Raw genomic sequence first — 16,321 nt, forward strand, 5'->3', positions numbered from 1 at the left:
CGGCAGGAATTGGCCACATCGGGGAAAATCGGAGTTTGCTATAAATACCGTTAATCCTCAGCGCCGGGGGAGCACGGCGACACACGCGAGGTTAGAAATTAATTAAATTAATTTCAATCCCAGCAGAGAAATCCGGGGCTGCTCCTCCCGGGGTGCACCCCAAGCTCAATGTTCCATTTTTCACCCCTAAATCTCCCCCCGACTCCCAGGGCAGAGTGGGGAGAGCGGTGGGAGCCCCCAAATCTGCAGGAATTAACACACCCACCACCCGGAGCCAGCTTAATAAACCAGAAATTTGTCTATTATTTAATCACTAACGTGGAATGTTGCGCCGGATCATGTCCCGTGTCTCAGCCACCGCGCAGAGACGCAGAAAACCCACCAGCCGGCTTGTTTTTAAGATGCTTTTTTGTTTCTCAAATGAGAAAATTTGCCTCGAAAACCTGCCAGAGGGATCTGTAGCGCACCGGTCAAAGGTTTCGAGCTCGCGGTTCGAGAATCCCGCGAGTTTCTTGTGCCTTCTTCTTAAAAAAAAACAGGAGAAAGCATAAAAGCAAATGGGGACTGAGCCTGCCCCAGCTTAAAATTTAAAAAAAGAATGATTTCCATGCATGTTTTAAAAAGAGAAAGGGCAGGAGCTCAGCGTGACGAGAGTGAGAAGGGGAAAGCGGCTTCCCAACCCGCTTGGGGCGGCGAGAGGAGGACGCGCGCGCCCCGAAACACGCGGGGCGGCTCATTACGCATCGAGGAACGAGAAATTCTCCTCCTCGCGGGGTTTGCGGATCCAGCTGCCGTAGCCCATGGTCTCCAGCGCGCCGAAGAAATGCCGTTTGGCTTCCCGGTACGGCGCCGCCGCTTCCTTGGCCTCCGAGTACACCGAGAGCTGCTGCAGGTCGCGGCGGCCGGTTTTGGCGCATAATTGCCGGAACAGCGCGAACATTTTCCTCTTCGAGACGCGAGACACCTCCAGCTTCGGCCTGAGGAGGGAAAAAGGGCGCGGTGAAGGACGCGAGACTCGGGAGAGCGAAGGAAGAGCCGCGAAACGCCGAGAGATCTCACGGCTCCGCGGGGCTCCGGGTAAGATTTTATTTTGCTGACATCGGTTTGAAATTCCTCTCTCCACCACGCTGGCACCGAGCGGTTTTGCAGCCACCAAAAGAGCAAAGCAGTGTCAGGAAAAGCTCTTCTTACCCCTCGATTTTCCCTTTCGTGCCATCCAAGACCTCGACTTCGCTGCCATCGGCGAGACACCAATTCACCGATGACTCCTTGGTCTTGCCCGTCTGCCGGGCTGAGTCGTACACACTGACCCGTCCCACCTGCGGAAAAATAAAGACGTTTCCTGACCCCGCTCGTTTTAAGGGAAGGATTTTCCGTCCCAAAGTGCCGAGAGCAGCAAACACAAGGTTCTTGCTGAGCAGGAACACGCGGGGGTGACCGCGGCTTCTGTTTTCCCAAAGCAGACACTGCGGGGTGACACAAAAGGGGCAGATTTCTGGTTGCCACCCCCCCGAAAACGGTCGAGGAGCTTCTGCCAGGGGATCGCGGTGCAGAGGAGGCGCAGAACGCGAGGGCGGAGGGGGAGGAGAGGATGGAAACACCAAGAGGCGCCCGGCGCGCGGTACCTCGGGGTGGTTAACGCGATACGGAGCACGGAGGTTCCCCTGCAGCGCGGTGCCGTCTCTCGCCACGCGGCAGCAGATGGCGCGGGTTAAATGGCCCTGGCTGTACAGGTAACCTGGGGACACAAAGAGGAGGCGTCAGGACACACAGAAACCTGGACAATCCCAGCGCTTCTCGGCACGGCGCTTCTCCCAAATTCTGGAATGGTGCGGAGCAGCGGCACGAGCGCGGCCGTTTCCCCGGGTCCTCATCGCAAGTTGCACTGGGGAGGTTGAGGTCGGAAATTTGGGGTAATTTCTTCCCCAAAGGGCTGTGGGGCATTGGAACAGGCTGCCCAGGGCAGTGGTGGAGTCACCATCCCTGGAGGGGTTGAAAATACACAGAGATGAGGTTCTCAGGGACATGGGTGGGTTAACGCTCTGACTCCACGATCTTAAAGCTCTTTTTCAACCCCACCGATTCGATGGTTCTGCACGTACACGCGCGAGCTGCAGCTTCACAGACCGCAACGTTGCTCACCCAAGACACAACCTGTCTCACCCTCTCGGATCACAAATCAAAAACCTCGGAGAAAAACCCACTCGGCAAATCCACAACCTCCCTTTTTCGCTTCCGAACCACTCAGCTCTGCCAAGAGCAACGGCTCGGTCGCTCCTGCAGCTCCACAAAGGAGTTTTTTCCATCGTTTTCGGGAAGGGAGGCGACTTGTGGTGCAGCCCAGATCTGAGGAGCGAGACGGAATGAGCATCGCGGCCCTGAAACGATGGTGGGCGTCGTACCAAGCGTGACAGAGCTGAGATAAACCGGCTCGACGAAGTGCGACAGCAGTGCTCCCTGCAAGCCCAGCACGTTCCAGCGCAAGATCTTGTCGCTGCAGGACATGGTGCGGAGCCGCTCGCCGCGCTGGATCCCGTCCCACGTGGGCACGATGTCGCTCGACTCCACGGGGATGGTGCCTTCCCCTGCGCCAGGAAATCAAATCAGTTTTTCTCTAAAGGGTCAGAGGTTCAATAAATCCAAACCCCAGCAGCTTTTCTGGAGAGTCAGAGATTCAATAAACCCAAACCCCAGCACAAGAAACTCTTTTCTATGCGTGGAGCGAGCTCTGGAGTCAACCTGTCACCAGCTTCGGGGAATATTTAATATCGCACGACTCGGTGCTGACGACAAACAAGTCGTTTTTCGCATGAAAACGGGGTCAGGGACATCGAAACTTTGCAGGAAACTTCAGCCGTGCTCTTGCCAGCCCAACAGAAGGGACCTTGATATAATTAAACCTCAATGCAATTAAATTAAATGGTATTCCCTGAAAATAAAACAAAGTCTCAGAACAAATACGAGGCCTTAATACTTAACGAACTGGTTCATTCTAAAGTGGTCGGAGTTGGCGACAAGAGGCTTCGTATCTGAACACGGCACATCTTTGCGAAAACAAGTTTGAACGTTAAATATTTTTGGGCACTTTGGGGTTACTGTTGCTCTTCCTTTTTTCTTTAGGTCAACATTTGTTTCACGGCAACACTATACGGGTCTAAAATCTCTTTACAGGGTGTGAGGAGTAATGTGCGGTTCGACTCTGTGTGGTGCTGGATTGAGCTGCAAAAAGGAACATTTTAGAGTACCCAAAAGTCCCAGAACTGCAGCCCGGTTGCAACAACGGTAACGATAGCTTGGAGTGCTGAAAATTGTTATTACGTTCCCATCGGGGCACCAGTTGTACCCTTGAGCTCCGAAAACCAACGTAAGGTTAAAGGTTCCTGAAATGGTTCCTAAATGTGTCAAATCCCCCAAGGACACGTCACAGGGAAGGGTGAGGAAACTCCAGAGAGGTGGAGAGAAGTGGATCGGAGCCGCGGAGCAAAGGACTCACCGTTCTCCACCTTGGTGCGTAGTTTGCCCTGCTTGGCGTTCTCGAAGAGTGGTTGGTGCTGGGTCTGCCCGGCCGCGCCGGCCTGGTCGCTGCAGGATTTATCGAACAATGCTCCGTCCCCGCACGGCGCCGTGCTGGAAAATAAAAGAGCTCAGCGCTGAAAGCAGCCGGGGCGGGACGGCGACACCCGGCACCCCCCGCGCAAACCTGATGTAGAGGTGGAAGGTGATGCCGCTCTTGATTTTGAGCCTGTCGCCTTCGGCCGGCTCGAAAATGCTCTGCTCTGCCGAGGAGGGGTCGGACGGGTTGTACTTGAGCAGCTCGCTGTAGAGAAACCTGAAAAGAACGTCGCGTCAAAAAGCCGCTCGGCTCCCGGGCGGGGAATTTCAAAGCGCTGAAAGGGAACGGAGCTGGAGCATAAATTTGATGGGTTGGGGGGCTCAGAGGGGCTCAGCGTGGAGAACAGGAGCTGAGGGGAGACCTTCTGATCTCTGCAACTGCCCAAAAGGAGCTTGGAGCCGGGGGGGCTGGGTTCCTCCCCCAGCCGCTCGCGTGCATCCCACCCGAGCGTGAAGATTTCAAGGTTGTCAACCCAGCACCTTTAGTCAGCAGCGAGTTGGCACGAAGAGCAAAGAGCCCCGCGGGCGGCTGAAGGCGAGAGGTATTATTAGCACAACCCCACGATCTCTTTACGATGACGGGGGTTTTTCTGGCCGCGGCCGGCGAAAAAAAAAACCCTGAGGTGTCCAAAGTAGCGTCAAGGACTAAAAACTGCAGCTTCACTGAGATTCCTCAAGCAGAGCCTGGGTTGGGATTGATTTTGCAAGGAGAGGCCAGAGCCACCCAGGAGCCACCGCTGGCACAATTAACAGCTGAGACCGGCAGGAAAAGCACAAAACGCTGAGGAGAAACGGCCGCAAGTTGCGCCAGGGGAGGCTGAGGTTGGAAACACGGGAGAATTTCTTCCCCAAAGGGCTGTGGGGCACTGGAACAGGCTGCCCAGGGCAGTGGTGGAGTCACCATCCCTGGAGGGGTTTAAAATACACAGAGATGAGGTTCTCAGGGACAGGGGTGGGTTAACACTTGGACTCCACGATCTTGAGGGGCTTTTCCAACCCAAATGATTCTATTATACAATTTAACGACTTTCCAGCTCGCTGGGGACCTGCGCTCCACATCTTCCAGCGCTGAGGAACGCAGAGAACAGAGGCAGCAGGAAAAAGCTTTAAAAACGCAGCTGCCGCTGCCATGCAGACATTAACACGGCCAGTCCGACTTCACTCCCCTTTAGTTTTTAAAAAACTACACGTTTATAAAGAGAGAAGAACAACTGTGCAGTTTAGCTGGGAAAACTCTTTCCAACCGACGACTTATCGACGCAAACACATTCCACGTGTTTTCCTGAGACCTTCCACAGCCAGAATAGGCCATGGAGGGATCCGGCTGCACTTTCCCCGGCGCCTCGGCTTGGACATGAGCGGCCACCACAGGAGCCTTTATTTTAAGTCCATCAGATACGGCCCCGCAGGCTCTTGGCAAATTTCCATCTGGGTACTAAATCAGGCACCGTTCGGGCGCGGCGCTTTCTTATCGGAAAGAACTTCCCTCTATTTAACACCACGCGGGTAAACAGCGGCGTCGGAGGATCAGAGCGCACGGAACGGGTCGGCAGGTTCCTCTCCTTCAGCTTTCCCCTCGTCTCACCTCATGAAACCCCGTCGAGAAATGATTTCGGCGTGACAGTCGTTCACCGTCTCCCCCTTCAAGCTCAGCTCTTCGCCTTTCACGCAACGATTACCTGAAATAAATAGAAAGCGGCAAAGTCAACGAGCAGAAAGAGGGAGGGTTTTGTCTGGCTTCGAGTTTTACTTCTTTAGGCTCCTGAGCCGCAGCAGCGCTAAGAAATCATGAGCGTGATCCAAGCAGCTCGGAAAATAAAGGGACAAAGAGCACACGGTACTTTAGGGACAGCAGAGATGTTTAATGTCACAGGTTTCGGGGCAGCGTCACTTCCCGAGCGCTTTTCAGCGGCCAGCTAATTGGGGAGGGCGCAAAGGTCAAGAGAAATTGGGGAATCTTGCACTTACGACGCGAGGAACCCACATTCTGATGCGCAGCCCAGCTCGCGGCAACACGAGTAAAGCTTACGAGCAACGCGGCTTTGTCCCCTCTCTTCAAACAGATCGCTTGCGACACCGTGCGAGCCCTAGGAATGTTTTGTGCCCTTTCCGAAGACGCCCGCAGCAAAAAATCGTCCCGGTTGGGGTGAACGGGGAATCGAGAGGGGAAACAAGAGTTGAGTGGGTGCTGGAAGGAGCCAATCGTACCCGTTCCGATGCTGACCACCACTCCCAGGCCCTTGTCGCCTCTGCGCATGATGACGGCGGCCAGGATCTTCCTCCCGAGCAGGCTGTGCTGGATGCGGGCGGTGAGGGCGTTGAAGCACTGGTGGCTCAGCATGGCCAGCTGGTCGTGCAGGGTGCTGCCGCTGACGGGGAGCTGCAACCGGGACGCGAAACGGGATTAACGCAACACGACAAGCAGGGCACGGAGCAAAAGGGCTCAAGGAGCAGCTGGTGTGAAGCACAGCGAGGCAGGGGTGCAAAACAGGAGCTCGATGCAGCGCGATTTTGGGGTTGAGGCCACGGAGAGTAGCGTGTGAAGGGGTGGGTGAAGATTTTGTAGGTATTTCTGGGAAAAAAAGCCTGTTCAGCGCTTTGAGTTGACATTGTCGGAGCACGAGCGTGATGGGAGCGGCTGAGGGACCTGGGGAAATGGCCGCAAGTGGCACCAGGGGAGGTTGAGGTTGGAAATTTGGGAGAATTTCTTCCCAAAGGGCTGTGGGGCGTTGGAACAGGCTGCCCAGGGCAGTGCTGGAGTCGCCATCCCACCATCGGAACTGCAGGACAAGCCGGGCTCCGAAAGAAGCCGCCGTTTTGGAGGAAGAGGATTTACCTCGGTGACGTTTGTCCCTTCCACGCGCTCCATCTTCTCCGTCTCCCCGATCAGGACTCTGAGCGCCGCGTCCGCTGCCTCCTGCTTGGCCTGTTTCTTGTTGTGCGCGGTTACGGCTGGGAACCAACGGCCTCCGACCTTCGCCTGGTAGACAAACCTGTAAAGACAGCGGCACAATGCTGAGAAAGCAAGAAAATCTACAGATTTCGGGTGGAGAAGGCACGAGAAGGCACAAGAATTCCCTCCCGGGGGGATGGCAGGTACTTACTTGGGGTCATGGGGGGGTCCTGACTGGTCGATGAGTTTGAACTCGGCGGCGAAGCCGTTGGCGCGGGCGTATTCCAGCAGCCCGCTGACGGGGTTGACGTTCAGGTATTTGATGAGCTCCCCGACTCCCTTGGCTTTCGCCGCCTTGGGTTCGTCGAGAGGGACGGTCCACGGTCCGGAGCCGCATGTGGGCTGGTCGCCGTGGGGCTTCGCGACGGGCTGGAGCGGAGGTAGAACGGAGAAAGTGAGCTTTTTGGGGTAAAATCCAGCGGAATATGAAATAAAGCAGCGGGGGAACCCAACCCAAAACGCTCGGGTGTTCCAAAGAAGTTCTTTGTACCTGTTCGGGCAAGACACGGGGTACAGACTCTCTGGAAAGAATCTTCAAGGCAACTTCTGCTGCCATTTGCTTTGCTCCTTTCTTGCTGTTTCCTACCACAGCAGGGAAAATTTGGTCACCCATTTTCACACAGTAGCTGAACCTGACAGGACATTATAGCACATGAAAAGTGTTAAGTGTAAGCGTCTCCATCTGCTTATTATCCCCTTCTCCCAGTTCAAGTTCAATCCTTCTGGTTTATCTCCAATTTAAATCTACCAGGATGGCCTGAAATACTCCCAGGAGAGCACTACAAGGTAGGACTGGAACCTGTTCCTGGTCTGGGAGAAAAACCAGCATATTTCTGTGAGAAAAAACACCGGTTTGGGTCTCGTTCTTGGCTCAGAAGAACACTCAGGCAGGTCAGCGACGCATCCAGGAATGTCGGGATAAGAGAAAAGGATATTAAATAAAAAATCTGTGTCCTCCCCAAAGCTGCCAATGAAACGTCGTACCTGGGATCGTGAGGGGGCCCCTCCTGAGAGAGCAGCTCAAATTCGACGGTGTTCCCCGATTTTTGGCCATACTCCATTAAGATGCTGATGGGGTGTTTCCCGGGGAGCAGGCTGAGATGAGCCGGCGCGGACGGCGCCTCCGGTTCCGCCTGCGAAGGCTGCGGGAAGACGGAGAAAACCATTTTGCAGATTAAACGTCGTCCGAGCGGCCTCGCGAGCGAAGAAAACGAGACTCACCAGTTCCACCCCCGAGCTGTCGGAGGGAAAGGGCTCTTCGCATTTAATCCCGCCGGGTCTCCCGTTCTCCGCCTCGCTCATCAGGACCTTCATGGCGTTGGCCGCTGCCTCCTGTTTAGCCAGTTTTTTGCTCCCGGCTTCGGCGGGAGGGAAGCGGCGCCCGCTGATCACCGCCTGGAACTTAAATCTTGGAAAGAGAAAAGCAAAAGGGTGAGCTCGGAGCAGGTGGGGCTGTGCTTGGGGTTCTAGTGAGGAGGAACGGCTGGGAGAGCAAACCCAGAAGAGAAAAACACCAAGGGTGCATCGACAGCTCTGTGTCTGGGCACCGTTTCATGGCGTTTCCAGAGCCGTTCGCGGCACAGGAGCGGGTTTGGTTCTGAAGGAAGGAGATGAATTTTATTCGGCGCTGGGGAGGCCCAGTCTCGAATCCTGGGGGCAGTTTTGGGCCATCAGCTCAGGGCCCAAAATGGCGGCGCCAGAATCACCTCAGGGCCCAAAATGGCGGCGCCAGAATCACCTCAGGGCTCAAAATGGCGGCGCCAGAATCACCTCAGGGCTCAAAATGGCGGCCCCAGAATCACCTCAGGGCTCAAAATGTGGCCCAAGGGGTGGTGGGATCACCTCAGGGCCCAAAATGGTGCCGCTGGGGGCACAAAATCACCTCAAAACACAAAATGGTGGCATGAGGGGCCCCAAGATCACCTCAGAGCTCAAAATGGCAGCCAGAGGGGTGGCGGGATCACCTCACGACAAGAGGGAGCTTGAGGTGCTGGAGCGAGATCAGAGAAGGGAACAGAGCTGGGGAAGGGGCTGGAGAAGGAGGTTGAGGTTGGAAATTTGGGAGAATTTCTTCCCCAAAGGGCTGTGGGGTGTTGGAACAGGCTGCCCAGGGCAGCGCTGGAGTCGCCATCCCTGGAGGGGTTGAAAATAAACAGAGATGAGGTTCTCAGGGACATGTTTAGTGCCAGGGCTGGGATAACGCTTGGACTCCGTGATCTTAAATGTCTTTTCCAACCAAAATAATTCTGCCTCTGGCATTTTCCCCGGCGATCCAGCGCATTCGTACCACCTCAGAGGTGCCGCCCCATGGAAACCTTTGAGGTTTCCGTCTCTCTCCTCCCTGTGAACTCGAACAAACACGGTTTCTCTCCTGACCTCCAACCCTACACAGAGGAAATCTGCTTCCAGCAAGAACAGATGCATCGAGAACGGGCCCAACCAGATCCGGTGAGGGGTTACGGGGCTGAACCCCTCCAGATCCCTCTCACAAAAAAAACCCCGGGACTCCATCTGTCGAAATTAGGGCAATTTTCCCGTCTAGCGGATCTATTGACATACCCCGGTGCAGCACAGATGGTGCTTTTCAGGAACAGACAGGATTTAGTGAGGACTCCAGAGACCAGCTCCGCAAACCCTCGTGTTGTTCTACGCCACAGAAACGTCCCAAACGGGTTCATCTCATCGAACCCAAGATACCTGCACCCAAGCACCTTGTTCTGGGCTCCCCTTATTCCACTTCCAGGCTGAGAAGTAGCTTCGAAACACCAATTTCCCCCCCATATACAATCAAACTGAAAGCAAAGTGATTAAATCAGACGGGACCAAGCTGAAGAGATTAGTCCCAGCTTGGCTGCTTAGAATGAGGTGCAGGGTTGCCCAAACTGGGCTTAAATTTTAGTCTTGTTTTGGCTTTGTGTGACTTTTTTTGTTCGTTTTAAGCCGCTGGAAGGAATCAACCAGGCTAATCCTTCTGAAACGAAGCAAACGTTAACGAGCAGGCCTCTCGGGACAAAACGTAGCGGGTGAAGCTAAGAAGTCAGATGGTTTTAAGCAAAAAAGCTCAGGAAAAGGCAGGAAACGTTCTTACCGTGGCTCGTGAGAGGGTCCGCTCTGCTCCAGCATGGTGAACTCGCAGTGCTGGGATGTGTACTGGGAATATTCGGTGAGGCCGCTCACCGGGTTCTTCTCCTGACACGCCAGCAGTTTTTCCACAGGCATAGACGGGAAGGCGGTTTCAAACTGGGCGGCGTAACTGGGGGAAGACTGGGAATTCCCGAGGAATTCCGCCTCGTTGGGCTGCTTGTTGATGGCGTTGAGGTTATCCGGGATGTCATCTGTGGCCCACTGGCCGTTTTCGGCATTATCGTAATGACTCAAACTGGAGAACTGGGGTCTAATGTCCTCGGGCAGAGCCGCTTCCACGTCGCTGCCGTCGCTCTGATCCGTTTGCCCCAAAATCCGCTGTCCGTTTTCTAGACTCCCTTCTTGCGACGCCGTCGCCGCTGGTGACGCTACGGTCACCTGGGGACACGGAGGAACAGGCGGAAAATCCGATTCAGGAGGATTCGCCGTCTGCGTTACCGCGCTGGCCTTCAGCTTCATCTGCATCCGCTCGCGTTTTCTGTCCGTCAGGGACCAGCGCGGGGGGTTCGTGTTCTGCTTGTGGACGTCCCCCAACTTCTCCAGGGCGCTGAGAAAAGCATTCACGTCCTTAGCCCTGGAAAAGCCGATGTTTTTGGCGAGGTTGAGCGCCGTCGTTTCTTCCACGCTGAACAAGTAGCTGCAGATTTTGTCCTTTGTCTCGGCCATGTTGGGGTTGGCGTCGCTCCTTGCTCCTCTCTCCTCTCTGCGGTCAGCGGGGCTTCGTTCCCTCCCCGCGCCCGGCCACGCGATACTCCACAGCGGCGGCGTCTCCTCTGATCTCCGCAACTTGCCTTCTCGCAGGAGTTTATACAAAACGCGGTTGACCTCTTTCTTCTGCGTTTTAAGCCGACGCGCAAGATCATGAACTGTCCGCGTCTCCCCCGCCCTGAGCTGCCTGAAAATCGTCAGAATTTCTTCTTCGCGGTTTTGCCCAGCGAGAGACAGTCTCTGGAAATTCAGCCTGACGCTGTCGGAATCTCTCTCCGAGTCCTCCTGATGGCAAAAACACGGCAAAGTTTCCACCCACGGGCGCTCACCAGAGAACTTATTCCGCCCCGCTGCGCCACGGCTGGGTTGCCATCGCTCCGCCGGAGCCGCGGCTTGCGTGCTGCACGATTCCTCCTGCAAACAGACCTCGGCGTCCCGCTCTGCGAGGATCTGCTGGTGTAAAAACGTCTCCCGATGAGTGGCTCGCGGGGTTGTGGGGCGGTTCAAGAAGCCTCGGTTGGCGCCGGCGCGGTTCCACCGTGGGCGGGTGAGCCACGAGCCTCTGCCGCGCCCAGCACCTCTGCTCATAGCGCACGGCGGGGACGCTCGGGGGAACGGGGCGGCCGGCGCGCCGGGGCTCCCTCTGCTCCACGCCGTCCTAAACGGGGAAAAAAACCAACCAAAAAACCCCCACGATTCAAAACCTGTTTGCGCAACTTTACAATTTTGGAAGCATAGTTTAAAGAGCGTCTCTGCAACCGAGGTATTTCGAGCATCTTCACCTCCTCAACCTTCCCTGTTTTCTACGGAGTCTAAATTATTAATGGAAACACAAAGAGCAAACTGGGTGTGTCAAGCGCAGGAGCCGCAGGGGGAGTAAATAACGAGGAAAAGCTTTCATCACGGTGACCCTCTGCTCCCCTTGGACTGAAGTTTGGCTTTTTGTGACGCCTGCGCTTCGGAAATGCGAGCAAGAGAAGAATCTCAGACCTGCCTGGCAAATGGGGGCACATGTGTCCTCACACAGGACAAAGCTGCAACAGGCTCGTGGCCAAAACCAGTCCAAAAACCCCAAATGTCCTTTGCTTCCTGGGCATTACGTGGCCGCAGAGGTAAAGCGTCAACCCACGGGGGACGTAAAGCGATCGCACGCCAAGAAATCAGATACGCGCACAGTTGGTAATGGCGTGAAAGGGGGTTTGGGGACTTTCGCCCGAATTTTAGTCGTAGCACAAACAGCTGTGCCACCCTCTACCGGATACAGGATACGAATCGAAGCTTTTCATATGTTTTTTTAAATATAAGTAACCCAGCGCAGGATATATTCTAGTTCTTCAGCAACAGCTGGGTGTGAAACCGAGGGAATAAAAGTGCAACCGATACCTGCTCATGACCTCGTTAAGGCCCCGATCTTCATACAGACAGTTTTTCCGATGCGAGTCTCATCTGTATAAAGTTCCCGACCTCCAAACACACCCCAAGACCGACATAAATTTCTATTTAGTTCAATAAGTTCATTAAGAGCCTCCAACTGCACCCTGCTGCCAGCACCGCGACTTGTTTTACTAACCTCCTACTCGGGGAACTTGTCTGAAAAGCGATTTTTGAGCCAAGGGGAGGACAAAAATCCTGGCGGGCAGGAAGGTTTAAAAACTAAAAAAAAAGCTCTTACGTCCATCTCATCCATACACCAAATCGCCTCATTTTGTGAGGAAATAAAGGGGAAAAAGAAGCCGCAGAATGGAGCAACTGTCAGCCTGGAAAAATGGCTGCGAGCTCAGTTTCGGTTCCCGTTGCAGCCCAGGGGGAGGGGACACGGGGACATGGGACCAGGGGCTGGACCGGGCGCGTTTCCCGGGGCCCGAGGGCACCGGGCGGGAGGGGCCGCGGGGACCGAGTCCCCCCATAACCGGGACTCCAGCGAAAAACCGGCACCGGGGAGAACACTTTATTCTACACATTCGGGAAGGCACAACCCGCCCCACCGAACCCCCGGCCGCGACAGGGTCAGTCCCAGAGACCGGATCGCGGCTTCGCGGCCCCCGCTCCCCCATCCCGCACGACACCCGCGGGCCGGGGAGGCGGGTCCGCTCCCCCAGGATGCCCGTAACCAGCCCCGGGGCTACTGGAGGCCCGGCGGGGCCCAGGTTGAGAGCGGGAGAGCGAGGCCTAAAGCGAGGCCTAAAGCGAGGCCTAAAGCGAGGCCTAAACCGGGCCCGCCCCCGCCCCCCCGCACCCCCTTACCTCTCCGCTGCCGCCGCTGCCGCCGCGGCCGGCGCACACTGATGACGCAGTGCCGTGCCCGCTTGCGCAGAGCGCACAGGAGCCCCGCGGCGGCCATCTTCCTTCAGGGCAATGCGCGGCGGCCATGCTTAGCCAGGGCAACGCGTGGCGTGGGCCAGGCTCACCCCAACCCAGCTCGCTGGGTTCCCAGAGGCCGCCCAACCCTCCCCATTCCCCGGGTTGGGAGGCAGCAGCCACTCCCGGTGTAGCCCAAGGCACCGCCCGCCGCCAACGGGAGCGGGTGCTGGCAGCCGCGGCGCGCATGTGCGCGACTGCGCATGCGCACTGCCCCAAGCCCATTCCTCGCGCATGCGCCGTGCGCCGCCCGAGGGTCCGCGGGGCGTCGGGCCCCCCGGGGGAGTTCGGGGTCGAGTGGGTCATAGAATAATTTTGGTTGGAAAAGCCCCTCAAGATCATGGAGTCCGAGCGCTAACCCAGTCGTGTCCCTGAGAACCTCATCTCTGTGTATTTTCAACCCCTCCAGGGATGGTGACTCCGCCACTGCCCTGGGCAGCCTGTTCCAACACCCCACAGCCCTTTGGGGAAGAAATTCTCCCAAATTTCCAACCTCAACCTCCTTCTCCAGCCCCTTCCCCAGCTCTGTTCCCTTCTCTGATCTCGCTCCAGCACCTCAAGCTCCCTCTTGTCGTGAGGTGATGCCGCCACCCCTCTGGCTGCCATTTTGAGCCCTGAGGTGATCTTGGGGCCTCTCATGCCACCATTTTGTGTTTTGAGGTGATTTTGTGCCCCCAGTGGCACCATTTTGGGCCCTGAGGTGATCCCACCACCCCTTGGGCCACATCTTGAGCCCTGAGGTGATTCTGGCGCCGCCATTTTGGGCCCTGAGGTGATTTTGGTGCCCCTGGGGCCGCCATTTTGTGTTTTGAGGTGATTTTGTGCCCCCCTTTCCCTTCCTCCACACGCTCCCCATTTCCCATGGGACACCCCCACCCCCATTTTAACATGGTTTTTAACGCCAGAACTTCCCCTCCAGTCACATTCCCACCGCCCCACGATCCGTTCCAGGAAGATGGGGCTGTCCCTCTCCCCGATCCCCCATTTCCCTGACCCCAAACCCCGGCACAGCCTCCACTCCGCACGGATCCTCCCTTTCCCTGGGGGCAAAAAACCCTCTAAATCGCGCCAGTTCAAAAACCACCAGCAGAGAACAGATTGTCCCCGTCTGCCGCTCCGTCATTAGTCGCGCGTGTCGTTCGCCGTCTGGCAGAGAGATCCGAGCGGAGATTTGGGGGACACACAGGCACCACTTTGCACAGGATGGGATGGGTGTGAGCGCTGGATGCGTTTTAGGGCTTCCCCAACTTGCTTTTGGCGTGGGGTTATTTTTGCTGTCACGGAGAGACTCATTTTCTAAAGAAAAAGGCCCCTCCGCCAGCTGGAATTGTCACCTCTTCGTTTCTAGGAGCATCTGGGGTACAAACCGCCCCCTGCAAACACTGGGGCTCAGGCACTACCCGTCCATATGAGCAGCGTTTCCCACCCACGAACGACTCAGCAACCAACTCCTCCATCTATTTTTTGAAATTTTTTAATGGCTTGCGATCGCTCTAAAGCTTTAACCCGGCCTCGGCGAGCGTGATTCATCCCGGCTGCCGCCAAGGCAGAACGGGAAGGTCACAACGCTGCCCGTGAAATCATCTATAACCGGTGCTATGGGGTGATACATCCTCTCGAATCGCAACACCCTCAATGCGACAAACAGCCGCTTAATCGATATAAATTCATCCTCCGTTCTCCTTCTTTATGGAAAACCGGGCAGGCTCCCAACCTGTTGCCATAGGAACGGGCTGGGAGACGGGGAGAACCGTTAACGAAGCTCCAGAGGCCTCTCGGCATCGCGGCCGCGTAAAACCGGGTCTGTTTGTGCCGGAGACGAGGAGCTGCCGCCTGAGAACCGGTTTAGGCGCCGGTACCCGCGTTATCCCTGCAGGTTTTGGCGCAGGATGGAGAGAGCTCCTTTAATTGCCCACTACTGGCATCCCGGGATGTGGGGGGCTCCTTCTGCACCCCCGGGGACACCCCAAAGACCCCCCGAGGCTGCGCAAAGGCTTCCCCGCGCGATGGCAGCATCTGCTAAACCTCCAGCCGGAGATGCCTCAGGTGTCTGGCTTTGTTTGGCTTTTCCCCCCCCAACCCCGGCCCCGTCTTATGAAATGAAATGAGAGGAAATAAATTGTCGCACAGCTCCCCCGCCCGACTTTCTGTTCGAACGCCAGCTCTCGGCGAGGGCCATTGTTCCGCAGAGTTTCATTTTAAAACCGCTTTATTAGATGCTCTGAAATATCGCTTCCTCGCTCGCAAAGGCAGCCGGTTCCTACCAGAGAAATAAAAGCCTGATTGCAAAAGGAGACATTTTGTTGCTCTCCCACACCGGCCCACTGCGTTTCATTTTTTTAATTGAAGCAGCCCGGGGAGCGGTGGGGTGTTATTAATATTATTACGAGCCGTGCCGGTGCCTGTTCGCCTCGGCCCCGGGGGCGAGCGCTGCTTTCCCACCGCCGACAAAAAAGCTTCCGTGAGGTTTTGGCCGTCGCGCCGAAGCTCCAGGCTTGTCTGCGGAGCGAGGAATTGGGCCGAGACGGTTCCCATGTCCTCCCCAACGTTGCTTTTTTCTCCTGTCTGGCTGCAGATAAACCCAGCGTGGTGAATCTCCATCACTCCGCTGCCTTTAGTACCCCTCGGAGGGGAAAAAGCCACTTTATTCCCTTCCAATAAATGTTTATCGTAGGGTGCAGGTAATGCGCGGGAAACGCTGCCCCATCCTGAGCCCGGGGTTTCGCTCTGGGCGCCACAACAAAGCACCGCTTCCCAGAAAATGACATTTTTTCACCCATTTTGGCCCCTCCTGCTCAGTTCGCAGCAGAGCTCACCGGGGAATCGCACGAGGTTTTTCTCTGCGGGCTCCCGAAGGTTTGACACGGCCGCCACACCGAGCCGGCAACGGCTGCTGCTCATCGGCAGAGCTCCCAGCGCGGAGCCGGGGGGACGGGGACACTGCCACCTCTCCTGGCACCTCCGTGCTCGTCCCCACAGGCTGCCGGTGCGTTCCCCAACCGCCGCGGTGCTTGGCTCCGAGCCGGGACGAGGCAGGTGGTGCCGGCACAGCTGCCAAGGAGCTGGCACGGTGACTCCCACGGCAGCTGCGGCACGGTGACAAGAAGTAAAAAAACCCTTGAAAACAGGCAGGAGGAGGCAGCCGCGTGAGCACAACCTTCTCCTGCAGCTCTCGGCTGCCCGACGGGCTCACCCGTCGCGGTTTTACGGCCATCACGACGCCGGCTTGACAAGCCGGTGGGATCCTCCGCGACGGTGCTGCCGCGGCCATGGCGTTTCTCCGCGGTGCTTGTCCCCTGTGGGGCCGTCGTCTCTGGGGTGGTGGCTAAAGCAGCACTGTGGGGTGGCGGATGGGGACCCCGGACAGACCCAGAGCCGCCCGGCTCGTTCTTGTTGGACCAGCGAGGAGACGGGGGTGTCGCTGCTCTGCTTCCCGGAGAGTGAATCAGTTAAATTAATTAATCCTCCCTAATGCCAGAACTCAAGGAGCTTCTGTGTCACTCAGCACGGCATTAATACCCTAGACCGTGACCTTTACATCGCCGT

The 16,321-nt window shown here is 56.5% G+C and overlaps 1 protein-coding gene across 2 annotated transcripts; it reads right to left on the reverse strand.

Annotated features, from left to right (window-relative positions):
• Positions 1 to 274: 274 nt before the first annotated feature.
• On the reverse strand, positions 275 to 12,694 carry ADAR (adenosine deaminase RNA specific). Of its 2 annotated transcripts, none has more exons than XM_065653611.1 (15): positions 12,662 to 12,694; positions 9,654 to 11,075; positions 7,787 to 7,973; positions 7,550 to 7,707; positions 7,056 to 7,197; positions 6,717 to 6,934; positions 6,449 to 6,605; positions 5,821 to 5,992; positions 5,198 to 5,291; positions 3,701 to 3,829; positions 3,494 to 3,627; positions 2,403 to 2,585; positions 1,626 to 1,738; positions 1,192 to 1,319; positions 275 to 977 (listed from the first exon to the last, which is right to left on the reverse strand). In XM_065653611.1, exons 2-15 carry the CDS (start codon positions 11,003 to 11,005, stop codon positions 737 to 739), a joined length of 3,408 nt encoding a protein of 1,135 aa, XP_065509683.1. In that variant the 5' UTR covers positions 11,006 to 11,075; positions 12,662 to 12,694; the 3' UTR covers positions 275 to 736. The 2 variants fall into 2 exon arrangements, with proteins under 2 accessions (XP_065509683.1, XP_065509684.1); XM_065653612.1 differs by lacking the exon at positions 12,662 to 12,694 and adding an exon at positions 11,988 to 12,037.
• Between the last annotated feature and the right edge of the window lie 3,627 nt (positions 12,695 to 16,321).

This window comes from Caloenas nicobarica, chromosome 31 (genome assembly GCF_036013445.1).
Source record: "Caloenas nicobarica isolate bCalNic1 chromosome 31, bCalNic1.hap1, whole genome shotgun sequence".
Taxonomy (NCBI): domain Eukaryota; kingdom Metazoa; phylum Chordata; class Aves; order Columbiformes; family Columbidae; genus Caloenas; species Caloenas nicobarica.

Coding starts and splice junctions, on each gene's coding strand:
- ADAR (XM_065653611.1), bottom strand. CDS start 11,005: ATGAGCAGAGGTGCTGGGCGCGGCAGAGGCTCGTGGCTCACCCGCCCA. Junction 5,993..6,448: donor AAGGGACAAACGTCACCGAG/GTAAATCCTCTT, acceptor TCCCGGTTGCAG/CTCCCCGTCAGCGGCAGCAC. Junction 5,292..5,820: donor GGTGGTCAGCATCGGAACGG/GTACGATTGGCT, acceptor TATTTATTTCAG/GTAATCGTTGCGTGAAAGGC.